This window comes from Lemur catta, chromosome 2 (assembly GCF_020740605.2).
Source record: "Lemur catta isolate mLemCat1 chromosome 2, mLemCat1.pri, whole genome shotgun sequence".
Classification (NCBI taxonomy): Eukaryota; Metazoa; Chordata; class Mammalia; order Primates; family Lemuridae; genus Lemur; species Lemur catta.
The window spans coordinates 83,998,124-84,016,564 of NC_059129.1; the positions used below are offsets into that span (position 1 = coordinate 83,998,124).

Below are 18,441 nucleotides of genomic sequence, written 5' to 3' on the forward strand. Positions count from 1 at the left end.
CAAAGCAAAATCCTGTCTAAAACAAAAACAAAAACACAGAAATCAGAACTCCTAAGAAGTTCATGTCCTAAAATGGGAAAAGAGACCTGTGCATTTCCAGGTTCATCACATCTTGACAGTCCTATTTTTCTTAAATCCAAATGCCACAAAAGTTATATTCTCTGATTTTTTGCTAACACAGGATTTCCGATGAGGTAAATGAGATATAGTGATTAAAACCTAGAGATCTAAAAAAGGAAAGGCACTTTCTATATTTCTCTTTGCTTCTTTGGAGAAATGCTATGAACCAACTCAAGGATTCTCTACAAAGACAGTGTATAGCACATTTGGCTTCCAAGATTTTATTTTGCTTTATTTCACTATTATTTTCATCTTAGGATAATCGAAGCTCTATTAAAAGCATTTTCTTTAAAATGTTATTACTCTTTCTCATTTGCATTTGGCTTTTCCTCTTATGGGAAGGAAAAATATGTCCAAATAGACAATAAAAAAGATCTCTCTTCTTTTAATTACCTGCTCATATAAATATATACTATCTTTTCTCTGGTAAGAACACAAGGACTAAATCTAATCCTCTGAAATCTGAGCCCAGTGTTTCCTGTGCTTTTGCAATCATTTCAGTATGTGGCACAGCACCTGCCATAATGTTTTCAGCATTTTATTTGACTCCTCTTACTGTTTCTCTAAAGGAAAATGTCTTCCTTGGAAAAATGTGGTGTGTTTTTAACCAATCTCAATAGGGCTTTTACCTATGCTCTCTCTTCTGCGTGTGTGGACACAGCACTGGCTCCCAGACTCTGGGATGCTTTTCCACCGGGCCAAACTCGGACAGACTCCGTCCCTTCCGCCTGAGATCCAGGGCCCGGCGGCCCAGCCCTTGGGAGAGAGCAGCTGAGCCTGCTCGAGACCAGCCAGCGGTGTCCGCGCCGCGGCCTCCGCAGGACAGACTCGAGCATCCCCTTCCAGCCGGTTTCTGGAGGCCCCGCCGCGCCCGGGAGAAGCTCCAAAATCTCTCGGCCTGGAGGCCCAGGCGGCCACTGCTCGTGAGCCAGGTGTCACAGCCTCGCTGAGGCGGGCTTGATCCTCAGCGCTGGGTGGAAAAGCCGCGGCTGCAAATGCCGGGGCTGCAGGCTCCCGGGACAGCGGAGGGCACGAGCGTCCGCGAGGCGCGGGGTGCAGGGAGTCTGGCTTCCGCCGTGTGCGGAGGCGCAGACTGGGTTAGCAGAGCAGAACGGAGCGAGCTGGTGCCCGCCCCGGGCCCCGGCCTGCGGACCCTCTCGTCCCCTGGGCCCAGGGCGAGAGCCGGGGAACGGAGAAACAGCCCCAGCCAGTGGCGCACGCCCTCCGCCATTCCCCGGCCGCAGGCTCTCTCCCCGCGGGCTCGGGCAAGGTCGCGGCTGCCGGGTTTCTCCGGGCGGGGGGTGGAAAGGACCTGCCCCGCCCTAGCCCGAGAGCGACCCGAGGTCTGTAACCGCCGCGCTCCCCGGAGGGGCCCCCAGGCTCTGCGCCGCCCGCTCGTAGTCGACACAACCCACCTCCATTCCTGTCCTTAGGCTCTGCTATTTCAAGAATTCCAGAAAAAAGAGTGCACCGGCGTGTGTGGGCCGGTGCAGCCTGGAGAACCAGCGAAGCAAGCACGCATGGCCCGGATGCAAGCACATCTGTCCCCACCCCCAGGGATCTCCCCAGCTTTATTGTACGCTGGGGTGGGGATAGAGGTCTAAATCTGTCTCCCAGATTTACTCAGAAATCGAGTCTTTTGGGCGTGAAGGTTCATATGATATACCTCGTCAATAGCAGTCGCTCTGTGTTCAAAATGGGCATGGGTAACTCACAGCGCAGATACTGAGCCCCCCCAGAGACGTGAAGTCTTTTGGCCCTAGGGCTTATTCTTGTTTTGTTGATGGAATAGGCCTCCGAATTCCCCCAGGAACATCTCAGTAAGTAGGGTGTGTGTGTGTGTGTGTGTGTGTGTGTGTGTGTGTGTGTTGGTTCCTATGAGCTGACAGTTTGGTATTTAAAGAACAAGTGGACTTAGGCAGAAGAAGTCGTGCGTACTTGTTGACACACCTTTTCTATGGATAACATTGAGATTTCTGAGATCTCCAAGACAAGGTTGACCTGTCAAGGGACAGTATTACCAAACCTTCTCATTTAATTAAAAAATAAAAACCTTCACTTCTTTAGGGATTCTTTGGACATTCCAGTTAGCATCTTAGACTACTACTACTTTGATGCTCTGGGTTGAACCTACATGCATTTTCATAATATTACATTTGTCATATTGTATGTATTGTCATTGTAGGTCACTTTTCCATAAAACTGCAAGCTTCCTCAAGGCAGGGATAGTTTTTATTCACCTCTTATTTTTCCCAAACCAAGCAGTGCCTGTAAATATTAAATGCTCAATAAATGAGTATAATTACACCACTCATCTCTAGTTCTTACATTTCCTATAGACAATATATATGCAAAGAGGAAGGAATGGAGAGAGAGGGTTCACAGATACCAAATAAAAGTGAAAGACATGGCTGCCCATGCTGATGGACATTTACCAGACAGTAAAAGTGCTCAAAATCAATTTGCTAATAATCACGTCTCTTTACTTTTAGAGTTATCATGTGATCGAGGTAGGAATGATCTACATTCTCAGGCAATTTTGAAAATTAATATTTAGATATATTTCTCTTTGGATATAGCTCTCTTTCCTTCCCCTCCTTTTTTCTTCCAGTCCATATAGATTAGGTGGGGTGTAAGCCATTATACTTGAAGTGAAAATGAGCTTTGCTAATCTGTGATATCTGTCCTTGGATATCTGTAACATTTAGCTAATCTCACATTTCTGACTTTTTATATTTTTCACTGGAATCCTAAGATAACATAAATTGGCGAAACCTAGCTTACAGAATATCTAAAACACTTGGGAAAGTGAGCTGCAAATATTAAAAATCAGTAGCTGCCTTAATTGTTGCTATTTCAGCTCTCAGTGATACTATTATATCCTTTCTCCTAGCCTTTGAATGTATTCCCCAGTCTTTTCCATGAGTAAACATTTGAAGATTCTACCTTGTTAATATGTAACACTAACTGATACTGTTTTTCATAAGGGGTTTAGCTATGCCTGGTCACCTTACATAATACCACTTTAAAAACATAACTACCACGGATACATTACAAAACATTCATTCTGACAATGTATACTATCTAGAACACTTTCCATTAATACTAGCAATCTCTTGAAAAGGGGCACTGCACACAATAGTAACTTTTAGATGCTTGTACTAGAAAAATAGAATAAGTGAAAAGGCTGGGTGCCTCCTCAATATCATTGTTTCTGGATTTCTGTTAAGCATTCACTCAGTTGTGAGAGAGAGGTTTCTTGTCTAAAATGCTCTAACAGTAACAAAATATTAGTTTTATTAAGAACTTTAGGGCTAAGCACTTGGATTTTTGTAGTACCTCTTCTAGTCTTTTGTTCAAGTGCCAAGTATTCATTCCTTCTAGCTTGTAAGTAAAATGTGGTTCAGAGTGCCATCTCTATTTGTAACACCAGGAAAAACAATGCAGTTGATATTTATAATAATTCTCGACAACCTTGTTTTATTTTAGCTTCAATTTCCTCTCCTCGGTTATGATTTTTAATGAAGTCCTTATTGCTGTTTTTTTTTCTTGACCTACTTTCTTTTCAAGAGCTTTCATATATAGTCTGTTTTCAGTGTTGGCGATTGACTCCTGTAGTATGTAGTAGAGTCTAAATCACAGTAAACATCACTTATTCTAGAAATGTTTTTGTGGTTTAAAAATCATCTGGTCTGTTCATAGTCTGTTTGACTTCTTTTAAACTATGCTTCTCATGAGTTTGCTCCGTTCTCCACACAGAGGATTGAACCTGATTCTGCTCTGACCCAATTGTTATTTTCCTTTGTTGCCTCCACCCCCTAGAGAATGTGTTTCCCGGGGACAGGAGTTCTTGGGCCTGAGAAGAAGAGTCAAGCGGGACAGATCTGGTACCTCACGCATTTGATTCCTCTTCCCCTGCCTGGTGAGAAGTCAGAGACAATTTTGACAGTTCATAGTGCAGCTTTGGCTCTCACGCTTGTGGTCCATGGGTGGGTTTTACCTCCTCCCTCTTCCTCTGCCTCTGGCCTGCTTACGGACCAACCGCAAATGCAGCCATTACCCCCGGCCGCCCAGAGTTCTCCCCGTGCAGTCCTCTTGGGGAACAGGGGCGTATTTCCGTAGAAGACCTCGGGGGCTGTGGAAAGCCAGGCCAGGAGGGACGCTGCAGAGGGCAGCCCCTCCCCAGGCCTCTTCCCGTCGCGGCGCCCACGTGACGGAGAGCAGGCCTCCACCAGCCCGCCCCTTTCAGCCGCCGCTGCCCACTTCCCGCTCGGGGTAAGTTAACCGCGGTTTTCCGCGCCGCCCCAACCCCGCCCTTCTCCTTTCCCCTTGCCTTCACCTCCCTCGGGCTCTCTCGCGCCACTCTCCCCGCCCCCCTCATCCTCCCCATCGGGCCTTTTGTACGTGCTCGGCGGCGTGCAAGCGCGCCCGGCACGTGACCCCTCCGAACGTGGCATTGTGTTATCACGTGACCCAGGTGCGTACGCGACGGAGCGGGGTGTGAAGATGGCGGACGAAGAGGCCGAGCAGGAGAGGTTGAGTCGCGGCGAAGGCGGCTGCGTCGCGGAGCTGCAGCGCCTGGGCGAGCGGCTCCAGGAGCTGGAGCGACAGCTGCGGGAGAGCCCGGTGCCGGCCGTGGAAGCGGCCACCGAGTACTGTCAGCAGCTGTGCCAGGTGAGGGCGCCCGGGCCCCCTCCCCCTTTCCCCAGCTAGAGGGGGAAGAGGGCGAGCGAGCGCCAGGCGGCCGAGCGGTGATAGCCGCTGCCTTGGCATCGTCGGCGCGGCCGCCCGGCTGGGAGCGGGAAGTATCAGGAAGGCGCCTTTGTGTGACTGCCGTTGTGGCGGTGGTTGTTGTCTGCAGCTCCCGGCTGGGGGAAGGGAGTTGTGGTCAGGGCGGAAAATTCCCCCTCCCCTGTCCTTCCCCGAACTCGGGACTGCGCGGTCCAGGCGGCTGAGGAGATGTAGACGGCGGGGATCGGAGAGGGTGAGAGGAGAATGGAGGCCAGGTCCTCTTCTTCCTTCTCTTATTGTGCACTGGGGATTACCGCGCCTCCCGCCTCTGCGCCTCTGCTTCCCACTCCGAAGGGCCTCCGCCCCCACTGGTTTGATTCCTTTGCGTTTCCCTGCTTTCATCCGTCCCGCCCCCAGCCCCGGCCCTGTCCTCGCTGTCTCCGGGCCTTTGTTGTTCGAGTTTCGCCTTAGGACTGAAGGGGCCTTTGTTGATGTTCGGAGGAGCAGTCCCCGCCGACCCCTTCTAGCTGGGCGAGACGTTTGGCAGGGGGCTGGTGGCGGATGTCGTCCCCTCCTGCGTTTACTTGCTTGGTGCATCGCTATCGTGGTAAAGATTGCTCTCTTTAGTGGAGAGGAGCTGTCCCTGTACGTCTGTCTGTTCGTGGGTTGAATGTCCCTTTGGGGAGGCTTTTCCAGAGTCTGTTTCTCGTTTGCTTTCACCCTTCAAGGAGTACGATTTCTTCTGCCCTTTCTCCCTCGCTGTTCTCCCCACTCCCCTCCATTTCTTGGAGTCTTCCCTATTTGGCCGCTTGATGAAGTGGGAGAGGTTTATGTGGACCTGTGCTCTGGTCAGTTTCAGACCTTTCCTTCCTTTTCTTGCCCCAGGACACAGTTTGCTAGTAACTGCGTTCTAACCAGAATTTGGAATGTTAATAACACTGTTTGCTGATGATTGAAATCGGAGAGTTTGGGTCTACATTTGGGCTTAATTACAAGCCTTATGTTACCTTTCAAATTTTAAGGTGGTGTTGCTGGCTCTGTTGAAGATCTTGGTTGGATTGCCTTCTTAACAAGGAAAAAAGATACAATTTATACAGGTCACATTTAGAATTAATGTGAATGTATCCTTATAGAGAATTTGTTCCAAAAAGATGTTGACCTTAAGGTCGAACAATGGTGGACCATTTTAGCGTTTCAGAGTAGATTACATTTTCACTTCCTTTTTAGTCTCCCATTTCTGAAGTGTTTCCTTTGTAAGATCAGGGATACTTGATCACATACAAAAGAGTCTCCATTGCTGTACGCACTTTGTTGTCACAAATTATTTGATGGCTGTTCATTATCTTAAAAACAAAGACAGAGATCAAGTGGTGACTTGTGGAGGAGGATATGCAATGTGAAAACTCCCCATTTAAAGTAAATAGGTCTGTTGAATAGCTGTGGGCAAAATTAGAGATTCAGACATTCCTTTGAATCCTAGTATTAAGAATTGTTGAGATTTCTGTTTCTTTATCCTGTACCCATTCATTCTTAATTGGCTTTAGATATAAATATTTATTTTAGATATAAAAATTATTGCAGTAAGATACCCATAATAGGAAGTCTTTCACTTAAAAGTTGAGTCAACTAGGCTGACACCATGGCACTCACTCTAGCCCGGGCAACAGAGCGAGACTCTGTTTCAAAAAAATAAAATAAAAATTAAAAATAAATAAATAAATAGGCCGGCCGCGGTGGCTCACGCCTGTAATCCTAGCACTCTGGGAAGCCGAGGCGGGCGGATCGCTGGAGCTCAGAAGTTTGAGATCAGCCTGAGCAAGAGTGAGACCCCGTCTCTACTAAAAAAAATAGAAAGAAATTATCTGGCCAACTAAAAATATATATAGAAAAAATTAGCTGGGCATGGTGGCGCATGCCTGTAGTCCCAGCTACTGGGGAGGCTGAGGCAGTAGGATCGCTTAAGCCCAGGAGTTTGAGGTTGCTGTGAGCTAGGCTGATGCCACAGCACTCACTCTAGCCCTGGCAACAGAGTGAAACTCTGTCTCAAAAAATAAATAAATAAATAAATAATTAATTTTAAAAAAAGTCAGCTTTTTAATCAGTTAAAAGTATTAAAGCCTGGCTTTGCTGAAAGGCATTTTCCCCCTAGTAGTGTCCACTGATGGTTTTAAGGCCAATCAATGTAAATACTCTTTGCCAGCAATATTTATAAGCAGGATTAATAATTGCGGGAAAGTGGCATGTCATGCAAGCTGGACTCTCTGAGGATGTGTGACATCATAAAGTTATCACTTAGAGGTATTTTTTATATGGGTGAAGTAGCATTTAAAAATCAGAATGGAAGTAATTTCCTGTATTAGTTTTATTAAGTGATTAGTCATACCACACATAAATTGTTTTTATTGACTGATACTACTGACAAAACCATTAAACAGTAATGAAACAAATGCTGGGTTTGTAGATTTCAGAAATTAAAAAATATTTCATACACTATAATCCCACAATAATTTAAGTGCACTTAAAAATGATTTCCATTATTTGAATAGGTACAGAGTATATCTGATGTTTGATTCCTTCTAAAACATTTTCTGGATTTCTTTTTTAAAGTAACCTATTTATGTTAGTAATATTGTCACATGGGAGGTAACTGGAAACATTTGTTTCTTTAAAGTTATATCTTAGCCAGTATTACCTAGCACTTTGATGTGAATTTGAGAGGTTAACAATTATAGAATTTATTGGAGCAATCTAAATACATTGCTAGAAATGCTAGGAGCTAGAAATTGTCTTGGTTTCTAACCTTGAGATTATCATATAATTTTTTCTATTTAAACTTTTCTTGTAAAACTGGGATAGTCACATGCTTAAAGAAGGCAAAGATGAATAAATGTTTGTCAGAGTTAGAGGGCTCCAGAGTTAATATTGTCAGTGTTCATATTCAGAGTTTATATAATCTTCATTGTTGCATTTGTTTAAAAAAATGAATTAGTTGAATTTTTACCTCAGCAAAAGATGAGTTTCTGGAGAATGTAGTGAAGCCCACAAAAATAGAAATTGCTTATGATCCCAAGTTTATAGACTTATCTTTTTTTTTTTTTAATGAGGTAGGATAGTAACAGATTTCTTGAGTTCTGAGAAATAGAAATGAAAGTCATCAAATGTTTGTCTTATTGTTAATGGTATTGTTTTGCTCTTTATATTGGGTAACTTCCTGGAAATAAGCCTCAGTTTTTACAAATTTAAATGAGAATTTGCTTAAGGCTTAAGGGGGAGGCAGGAAGGGTAGGTAGAGGATGGGCATATTAGAGTGCCTGTCATAAATCTTAAATTTCATTATATCATTTATTTTTTGAGGCAGGGTCTTGCTATGTTGCCCAGTTTGGAGTACAGTGGCTATTCACAGGTGGGATCATAGTGCACTACAGCCTCAAACTCATGGGCTGAAGTGATCCTTTTGCCTCAGCCTCCTGAGTAGCTGGAAATACAGATCTGCAACACCGTGCCCAACTCTTAAATTTCCTTATTTTTTTAAAAGTTAGCTTTACTATGGGTAATACAGTCAACTCATTAATTTTCTTAAAATTGGCTTAATGTAAGAATATAGGATAACCACAAGTAAGTTCCTGTATTTATTTGCTTTAGGATCATTATGAAATTTACTGTATATAAAAATTGGTTACAGTTGGAAACTCTTGGACTAGTACTGTATTAAGCTGGGTTAGTAGTCACTCATTCAGCACTTCTATTGAATACCTACTGTATATGGGCTAGGCGACCATGATTATACTTCAAGGAGTTTACAATCTCTGGAGGAAAGTAGACAAATCTTTGTAGCAAACTGATTTATATCTTTTGTAACTGAGATAAGTACAGTACAAAAGAAGGTTATTTATTTGGGAGTTTCAACGAAGCATTCTAACAGGACTTGTTTTAAAAGGATTTTAAAGTAGTCTCATTCATTGGAAAAATTAAGCCATTGTCATAGTTGAAGAATGATTTGTTGGGGTGTGATGTTTGCTGTCAGCACTGTATACTGGGCTGGAGGACTGATTGCAACTGGTATTGGTCATTTATCGTCTGGTGGCTGACTATTTTTAGCGGGTTGAATAGCAGTTGTGGGAGAGAGTGTGTGTGTATACTGCTCATTCATACACACACACACACACACACACACACACACACGTGCGTAAGCAGTGCTTCCCACTCTGCTGGGCATAGTACTTTTTCCGCCTCCAGTTCTCTCTTCAAGGGCATTTGGAAATATGTGGAATCAGTTTTTTGGTTGTTGCTGGGCATTTAGCGCCCATGACCTTGGATGCTAAATTTTCTGAAGTGATCAGGACAGTCCCACCAAATGGAAATTTATCCCTCTTCCTAGATACCTATAGTGCCCTTTTGAGAAATAGCAGAAAGAAGAATTTTTTTAGTCATACTCTTTTCGTATTGAGATTGCTAAACTCCAGAAATATAGTTAATCTGGAACAGGTCCAGGTAAATGATCTTCAACTATATTTAAATATAATTCATACTGACCATGAGAGGTCAAGAAACTTTTTACTTCTGAGCAGAAATTACAAGCAATTATTTAAACAATTATTAAAACAATTTGTTTTACTACATTAAAGAGGGTAGCTTATTCAGCATACATAATTATCCCGATTAAAGCAAAGATATGACTTTCTGTTGTAACTGAAATTCTGTACTTTTAAGAAAGCAGTTATATGCAAGGACCTAGGTTTAGTCGTTACAGGAGATTTAAGGTACAGGAGACTTTAGTAGGATATACATTTAATAAACTAAGATTTAAATATCACTTCAAGATGACAGTGGAAGAGATGTCAAAAGACAGTATATCATTGACAAATTAGTTTTGCTTTATTCTTAATTGAAAATGTATAATAGTATATTGAAAATAGTTTTAAAAAATTCAGACACTGGGAAAGGGCATACAACAAAAACTTGATCTCCTCCCCACTCATACTTCCAAGTCATCTTCCACAAAGACAATCCCCTAATAGTTTTCAGAACTAGTTTGTTCTTTTAAAAAAATTAAAGATAACTATTGTATCTTGCTTTTTTTTTTCACCCAAAAACATACTTTCAAGATCATTCTATAGCTGCTTATTTGAATTTATGATTTTCTGCTTTACAGGAGTATAATAATTCTGGTCTATAGCTATGTCTAATTAATCAGTTAATTATTGATAGTATAAGTTAATTTTATGTATAGTAATTTAAATAAAGAGTTCAAAGTAGGTAATAAGCATTTCAGGCTGGGGGGTCAGGGTTAGAATTTTATTGCCCATTATTAGTGCCTTATTGGTATAAGAAATAAAAATCAAATTGAAACTGTTAGGAGAGCTACTGAGCATTTGAATTATGTATCTAACACATTTGGTTGTAGTTTTTGTTTGATACAAGTTGATTCTTTTGTTTATCTGCATACTTTATTTAGCTTTAATTGTAGCAGCAAAATCTTAGATATTGTTTAAGCATTTTCCTTAAAAAATTTAGACTTTTTTCTTTTTACTATTAGAGGCTATCTAAAGTTAATTTGTAGGACACTTCAAATCAGAAGAAAAGATAGCTTGCTTGTTAATTAGTGATAATTACTTTAGGTATTGAGGGAGCAATAAGTCATTTAAACTTTTAAAAGTTTAGATAATGCTCATGGGAAATAATTTTTTAAATGTTCATAATTAGTATGATTGCATGCTGGAGATATTAAATTCTACTTTCCAGAATGTGCTTATACCAATTTTAGCAAAGGGGGAAACTGTACAAAGCTTTGCTTGCCCCCTTGTTACTTTTTGGTCCTAAATTAAAATGAAGGGAGAGAAGATGTATTCTGCAGTTGGTTGACCTTTATAACATTTTATAACCTGCAAAATAAGATTTTTGAAACTGTGGAACTGCTGCTATGCTTATTTTCATTGAGATTCTATCAAAGATGAGAGATTATTTTTCCCAACTGCCACAGATAAATGCAGTTTTTAAAAATTAGCCAGTCAATATGAGTAGCCTCCTTTTTTCTTTTCTTTCTTTCTTTCTTTTTTTTTTTTTTTTTTTTGAGCCAGGCTTTTGCCCTGTCACCCAGGCTGGAAGTACAGTGGCATGATCACAGCTCACTGTAACCTGCAGCTGGGCTCAAGCAATCCTGCTACTGCAGCCTCTCAAGTAGCTAGGTCTACAGGCATGCACCACTGTGTCTGGCTAATTTTTTTTTATTTTTGTACAGACAGGGTCTCACTATGTTGCCCAGGCTGGTCTCAAACTGGTCTCCAACGATCCTCTTGCCTCAGTCTCCCCAAGTGCTAGGATTACAGTTGTGAGCCACCATGGCTGGCCAGGTATCCTCTATATTTATAAAATGGAAATTTCATTAAAATGTTTGCCACATATACCTTGTAACTTCTAACTACATATTGTTTTTCAGGAGAGCCTCTTGATTCATTGTTTCTCTTTTGGCATTGAGAGTTGCATCATGGACCTCAGCAGAAAAATGTTACTTTTTCTTCCTTAAATTTACATTAAAAAAATTAATGGTCTCTAAATAGTATATTTGGCCAAGAAGACTTGTTAAAATTCAATTACATAATATCTTTTCTTAATTTATTTTACTCAGATATTTAATTCCTCTTATGGGAACGCTAAAGTAGCTATGGAGAATTATGGAGTAGACCTCTACCCTCAAAGAGCTTACAAAATCTAGGGCATATATTAATAGTTAAATGACAATATTAGACAGTAAAGTATCTAATGATAAACATAAGTGGAGTATGGATTAAGAGAAGTAGAGCATCTTGAAATTAGTTTAGCAAAAATTAAGCAGGAAGGAAAACACTCTTTACATTGGGTCTTGAAGGGGTTTAGTTAGATAACCTAAGAGAAGTTGGAAGGATGAGAATAAAAGCTCAGAGAAATGAAACAAGTGTGCAAACTGGCACTTGGAGAAAAATGTCAAGGTGGGATGAAAAATGGGGTAGAAAAGATAAATTAGAACCAGACCAAGAATGGAAAAACAAGCAGCACATGTACTCACCATCAAATTGGTATTAACTGATCAACTCTTAAGTGCACATATAGTAATAACATTGATTGGATGTTGGGCAGATGGGAGTGGGGAGGAGGGGATGGGTATATATACACCTAATGGGTGCGGTGTGCACTGTCTGAGGGATGGACACGCTTGAAACTCTGACTCGGGTGGGGCTAAGGCAATATACGTAACCCAAACATTTGTACCCCTGTAATATGCTGAAATAAAAAATTACTAAAAATAAAAAAGAACCAGACTAAGAGTTTATGATGCCAAACCAAGGAGTTTTTGTTAATCTTGTAAGTGTAGATGATTAGCAGTTACATTGTCTAAATTCTTACCCTTCCAAGTTTGAAGGATTAAAATAAAAATTAAGTTCAACATGTTATAGGCCTTGAGTTGTTTTTTTCTTAAGTACGGTGTATCAGTTATTGCCATGTAACAAACTATCCAAAAATTTAGTAACTTAAAGACCAACCATTTTCATTATTGTTCACAAGTCTGTGGCTCTGATGGGTGGTTCTGCAGTCAGCTGGCAGGTTGTCTGGGACGGAATGGTCCCAGATGGTCTCACTCATATGTCTGGTGATTGTCAGGCAGGTGGTGTAAGGGTCTCATGTGGACTGGCTCATCTCTGTACTCTTACCCTTCTTCTCTAGTAAGGTAGCCTGGAGGATTTCTTTATATGACAGCAAGAGAAAGAAAGTAAGTTCTGTTGCACAAACGCTTTATTTTGTAAGCGTCTCCTTTGCTGATGTCCCATTGGCTACTGTAAATTAAGTGGTCAAATCTAGACTCTCTGTGGGGAAGTGGACAACACAATAATGTGGGTGCAGGGAGATGTGATTCTTTAGGGACCATTTCTGTCCCTTTATTCCCTACAATTTAAATTTTTCTTTTCTATTGCATTGTCTCTGCTTTCTTTTTTGTCATCCATCTTCTGTAATGAAACCACATCTGACTGCACCTTTTAGGCTGGCAAAAGGCATTCCTATTCCTGCTTTCTAATCTCAATCTCTAAATAGAAGAAAGACATTTGGAAAATTTGTGGAATAACCTCTTTATTGACCATGGTTCTTTAATATTAAATATGGTCTGAATTTACTGTATTGTATTGTTTCTATTTTGTGTAGGCTAATAATGACATCCTAGTTCTTGCTCTGATGAACTTGCTTTTAACTTTCCTGTTCAGTTTGTGAAATTCCCTAAAGTCCTGCTTTTGTCTTTCTACCTCAGTGGCAGTCCAGTACTTGTAACAGTGTTTCTCAGATTTCAGTTTGCAGAAACCCAAGGGACTAAATCTGTAGATATCAGAGTTACAAGTTTTAGCCTCAGTTTATAAGGATTGAACATCCCAAATCTGAAATACTTCTGGTCCAAAGCATTTGGGTTAAAGAATACTCAGCCTGTATTAAGTAAGATGTAACTTTTTATTTTGCTGCTTAATTGTCACACTGAAACAAAATTATCACAAAACAGTATTTACTCTTACTATGTGTGATGCATTCTGTTTTCACTTATTTTTAAATGTTGCTCTTGATTTTGTATTAATAATCCACTAATAGGTCCTAACCAACGGTTTGAAAAACATTGTTTTAGGAGATCACTGGGCTTCAGTTCAGTAGTAAGCACAAAAGCGGGCAAGTCCCTATGTTTAAGCTGGCCTTATAGTTTAGTTGACCCAGAACATTCTTATATTTTATTTAGGAGAGGCATCAAAAGTAAAATGCAGTTTTAAATTTCTTGCAGTGAACGCAAGAAACCTAACATTATGTCCACACAACCCAGTTTGAGAGATACTGGTGCATAGGAAAAAAATCTAAATTTAAGTATGACCCCAGTGCTCTCCCTCTTCTGTTGTTTACTTTTTTTCATTGTTTTTCTACAGGAACTTTCTGCCCCATCTAGATTGGTCTATTTGTTACTCACAAAAATACCTGTTCATTTTGCTGCCTTTGTGACTTGCTTAGATAACTTTGAAGTGTTATATAGTAGAAAGCCAAATGCCATTGAATTAAAATATGAGCTCTCTTACAATCCAGGAGAAATATTTAGCTCTGGTAAGGGGATGATAATACCTACACGTAAGAGGTAGTTGAATAGACAGTAACGATGAAAGTACTTAGCATAGTGCCTGGCACAAGGAAGGCATTATTAACCAGTAGTTTTTGAGTCATTTTTATCAATTTTGCTTGTAGCTTAAAGTCCAACGTGATGACGTCTTTTCCGTGTACACTTTCTCTGGTCTGCACATGCCCCCATAGTTATTTCTGACTTCTGGTCAGTGAGTTATGTCATGTTGCTTGTATGTCATGAGTTTTCCATTATGATTTAATTTAACTTTGATTTCAATTTATTTGAAAATTGTTTTTCAAACTTTGTCAGCTTTTCATTAGGAAAAATATATGAGTCAAAAATACATTTGCATCTGTTGCCTTATTTCTATATTGTCTGATATATAGTTTGATGCCTCTTTATGCTCTTTGTCTCCCCTGTAGATTTTGGGATCCTTCATTGCACATATAATGCTTTGACTGTAGTAAGTTCTCAGTAAGTATTTGTTTGAGGTTTTTCTCAGAGCTTTATTAGTCTTCAGCTGTTAACACTCTGAATTTTTATTTGCCCAATGTCCCAGAGTTAGAATATGGATATAATCTGGGTTCAAATTCAATGTATTTTACTGCCTATTTCTCCAGTGTTCTGTTGTTAAAGGACACGTAACTCTTTTCCTGAAATAGATTATACTCTTTTATTCTATTAGTAAAAAAGTAACAAAAAATGAAACTAGCAGGAAAAATTATTTGTTATTTATTCCATTAGCAATTATTCAGTGCTCAGTTTGTGGGAGACACTGCACTATTTGGATAGGAAAAAATCAACTGGTAATTCAGTGAAAAATTTGCAAAAGTTAAACTTCTGAAGGCAATCCTGAAATCTCTGATTTTTCGCCCTAGTACAAATTTTTTCAGTTGAAGTAAAACTGACTCTTAAATCTTTAATGACAACTTTGCTGTTTGTACATTTAGTCTTCCTGTAATACTTATGAGATTGAGGAGAGCCATGTTTGTCAAATATATTTTGCTGCTCTTTATGCAGTTGAGGAAGTATTAATAATTTGAACTAAGATTGTGTAGGAATTCTTTGCTGTTTCAGAAAATGCCATTTAACTGGCATTCAAAATTAAAGCTTATATGATTATCCAGAGTGTAGACCTTTATCTATAAAGGCAGAACAAAATGGCTCTTAAAGCTTCTGCATTATCTTTGGCTGAAGACTCTCTCACCCTCACATAGATGGTCATTGCTTAAAATCAGTAACGTTATTTTACATACAAGTTAAGAAATTTAGTTACCTAATTTCCACAGTCTGCAAATGGGATAAAACTTGGAGTGATAGGCAAGGCCAAGCAGATTGAAGAGAAAGGGGAATTAATGTTTAGAACAGGCACTGTTAGATGCTTTACTAGCAATGAATTGGTTATTCTGAAGACTTGTGAAATCACAGGATTTAAGAACCATTTAGTTTATTTATATGGCTCAGATTATCCAAATTGCCTCCCAGGACCTTATTATTACTATATAATACTTGTTTAGTATGACCTTGAGTCATTAAAAAGTGTTAGATTTTATTAAGCATTTGTTTAGGAAGACAGAGGCATATGGTTAAATGGCCAAAATTAAGCAGTGCTTTAAAAAATAAGTATTTAGATACCTGGAAAATATATTCATGGGAAACATTTGGCATCCTTATTGATGCCTAATATAGGAGGTGATGTTATGTATTAGCTTCCTAACTCCTAAACAGAGGTTTTGTATTTAGAAAGAGGTAATCTGAAATTAAAAGTAGTATGGTCATTCCTTGGTATTCGTGGAGGATTGGTTCCAGAACCCCCCTTGGATACCAAAATCCCTGGATGCTCATACCCTTTATATAAAATGACACAGTATTTTCATATAACTTAGCACATCCTTCTGTATACTTTCAGTCTTCTACAGATTGCTTATACTACCTATACATTGTAAAAGCTGTGTCAGTAGTTGTTATAGTGTATTATTTTGTCTTATTTCTATTGTTACTTTTAATTCTTTTTAATATTTTCTGAGGTTTGTTGAATTCACAGATGCAAAATCCACAGTTATGAAGGGCCCACTGTAATTAACAATTGATGCTGATTTTTCATCCCAGACAGTTTTATTGGGATATCAGAAAGTGATCGTATCAAATATTTAAATTAAGTCCTGTAGTAATTTTGATTTACCCAAGTTAATTGAAATTGTTATTTGTGGTATTGAAAAAAATTACTTCTACTAAATAGGAATGATTTTGCCGCCTTTTTAAAGATGAGCCACTATCATCAAAACCGGGCATTTAGAATTTTTATTTACTCAAAATAAATAGCTTGTATTTTGTATTTTCCTTTCTTCCCCATGCCCTTCCTTTCTCCTTTCGTATCTCCTTCTTTTCCTTTCTCTGTTCCTTTCTTTCTACTTTCCTTTCTGACAGGGTCTTGCTCTGTTGCCCAGGCTGGAGTACAGTGGCATCATCATAGCTCACTGCAACCTCAAACTCCTGGGCTCAGGGGATCCTCCTGCCTCAGCCTCCTGAGTAGTTGGCACTACAGGTGCACGCCACCACACCTGGCTAATTTTTTTAATTTGGGGTCTTGCTGTTTTGCTCAGTTTGGTCTCAAATTTCTGGCCTATAGCAATCCTCTTGCCTCTGCCTCCCAAAGTACAAGGATTATAGGAGTGAGCCACTGTGCCTGGCCCATTTTGTAGTTTTTTTTTTTTTTTTTTTTGAGACAGAGTCTCACTTTGTTGCCTGGGCTAGAGTGAGTGCCGCCATGGCGTCAGCCTAGCTCACAGCAACCTCAAACTCCTGGGCTTAAGCTATCCTACTGCCTCAGCCTCCCGAGTAGCTGGGACCACAGGCATGCGCCACCATGCCCGGCTAATTTTTTCTATATATATATTTTAGTTGGCCAGCTAATTTCTTTCTATTTTTAGTAGAGACGGGGTCTTGCTCAGGCTGGTCTCGAACTCCTGACCTCAAGCGATCCACCCTCCTCGGCCTCCCAGAGTGCTAGGATTACAGGCATGAGCCACCGCTCCCGGCCTGTAGTTTTTGATATAAACATAATACATGTATTCTTGGTCTTTCTCTAATTTTTGCAAATATGATAGATTTCAGTCAACATAAAAAACTTTAAAAAATCATTGTACATTTAACTCAAAAGCATTAATATTCTTGTCAATTTATATTGAGAAAAATGCAAATTTTTAATTTCCTAAACAATTCTACAAAGTTATATTATTTGAAAAAAACAAAACATAAAGTTTAATATCAAAAGATTGATAGTTTGAATCTGGTGACTTATACCGTGACTAAACCTATCCATATAAATTTACCACGAAGTTCATCATCAGCATGAAGATATTTTACAGGAAACATTTCTGAATGCTTGTGTCATAAAATTACTGCTTCTTTAGTAATTAAGAATTAGCCCTAGGCCGGGTGTGGTGGCTCACGCCTGTAATCCTAGCACTTTGGAGGCCAAGGCTGGAGGATTGCTTGAGCTCAGGAGTTCGAGACCAGCCTGAGCAAGAATGAGACCTCGTCTCTACTAAAAATAGAAAGAAATTAGCTGGACAACTAAAAATATATATAGAAAAAATTAGCTGGGCATGGTGGCACATGCCTGTAGTCCCAGCTACCTGGGAGGCTGAAGCAGAAGGATTGCTTGAGCCCAGGAGTTGGAGGTAGCTGTGAGCTAGGCTGATGCCATGGCACTCTAGCCCGGGCAACAGAGTGAGACTCTGTCTCGAACAAAGGAAAAAAAAAAAAAGAATTAGCCCTAGTAAGTGAAATTGAATGAGTCCGTATATTCAGGATTATGATCTATTTATAAAATATTTCTCAAAAGATGACCTGATATTGCAGATGTTGCCTAAGGAGAAATTAATGTTATCACGAAAAGACCTGTGAGGATTTACCTATAATTGAATGAAACTATTTGTGGTGTAGCATTTTTCTCCCTCAAAATTTATCTTTAATCTTTTGTTTTATTTGACAGAAACCCCCTACAGCTTAGATTTTATCTTTACTTTGCTTAACAGCCCATTAAATACTGTGAATTAAAATCTTGGGATTCTAAGGACATTGATTTTAATTTTCACATCATTGTTGTGATCCTTGGCATGCTGCTTATAGCTTTTCTTTGTTTCTTTATCCTTGAAATGGAGACCTCTTATTGTTTAGAAGAATTGATCAAAGGCATAGTTATTTAAAATGATTGTTGTAATATAAAATAACATTTTCATTTACACTTAAGACTCCTTTGTAAACACCTTGAATATTTTATGTATGATAATGACCTAGCATAATTTTAAAACATTAATGATTCCACTATCTTCAAGTCATCTATTATTACAATTTTGAAAAATAACATTAAATTACTGATTTATCAACTTGTTTGAAGCCTACATTTTAAAGCAGGATTAGACTTTACAGTAATTTGTAAAAGATGTTTTTCTATGTGGGAGGGGTAGGGG

At 39.7% G+C, this 18,441-nt stretch overlaps 1 protein-coding gene across 3 annotated transcripts in view; it reads left to right on the top strand.

Moving 5' to 3' along the window:
• The first annotated feature begins 4,309 nt into the window (after nt 1-4,309).
• ZNF292 (zinc finger protein 292) overlaps nt 4,310-18,441 on the top strand; it is a 93,344-nt gene continuing 79,212 nt past the window's right edge. Inside the window, exons 1-2 of one of the 3 annotated variants that reach the window (XM_045543981.1) lie at nt 4,310-4,395; nt 4,598-4,794. In XM_045543981.1, coding sequence (XP_045399937.1) covers nt 4,627-4,794 — 168 coding nt within the window. In that variant the 5' untranslated portion in view covers nt 4,310-4,395; nt 4,598-4,626. Of the gene's footprint in view, nt 4,396-4,459; nt 4,795-18,441 lie in introns of those variants that run through there. The other 2 variants (XM_045543982.1, XR_006733532.1) reach the window with 2 other exon arrangements.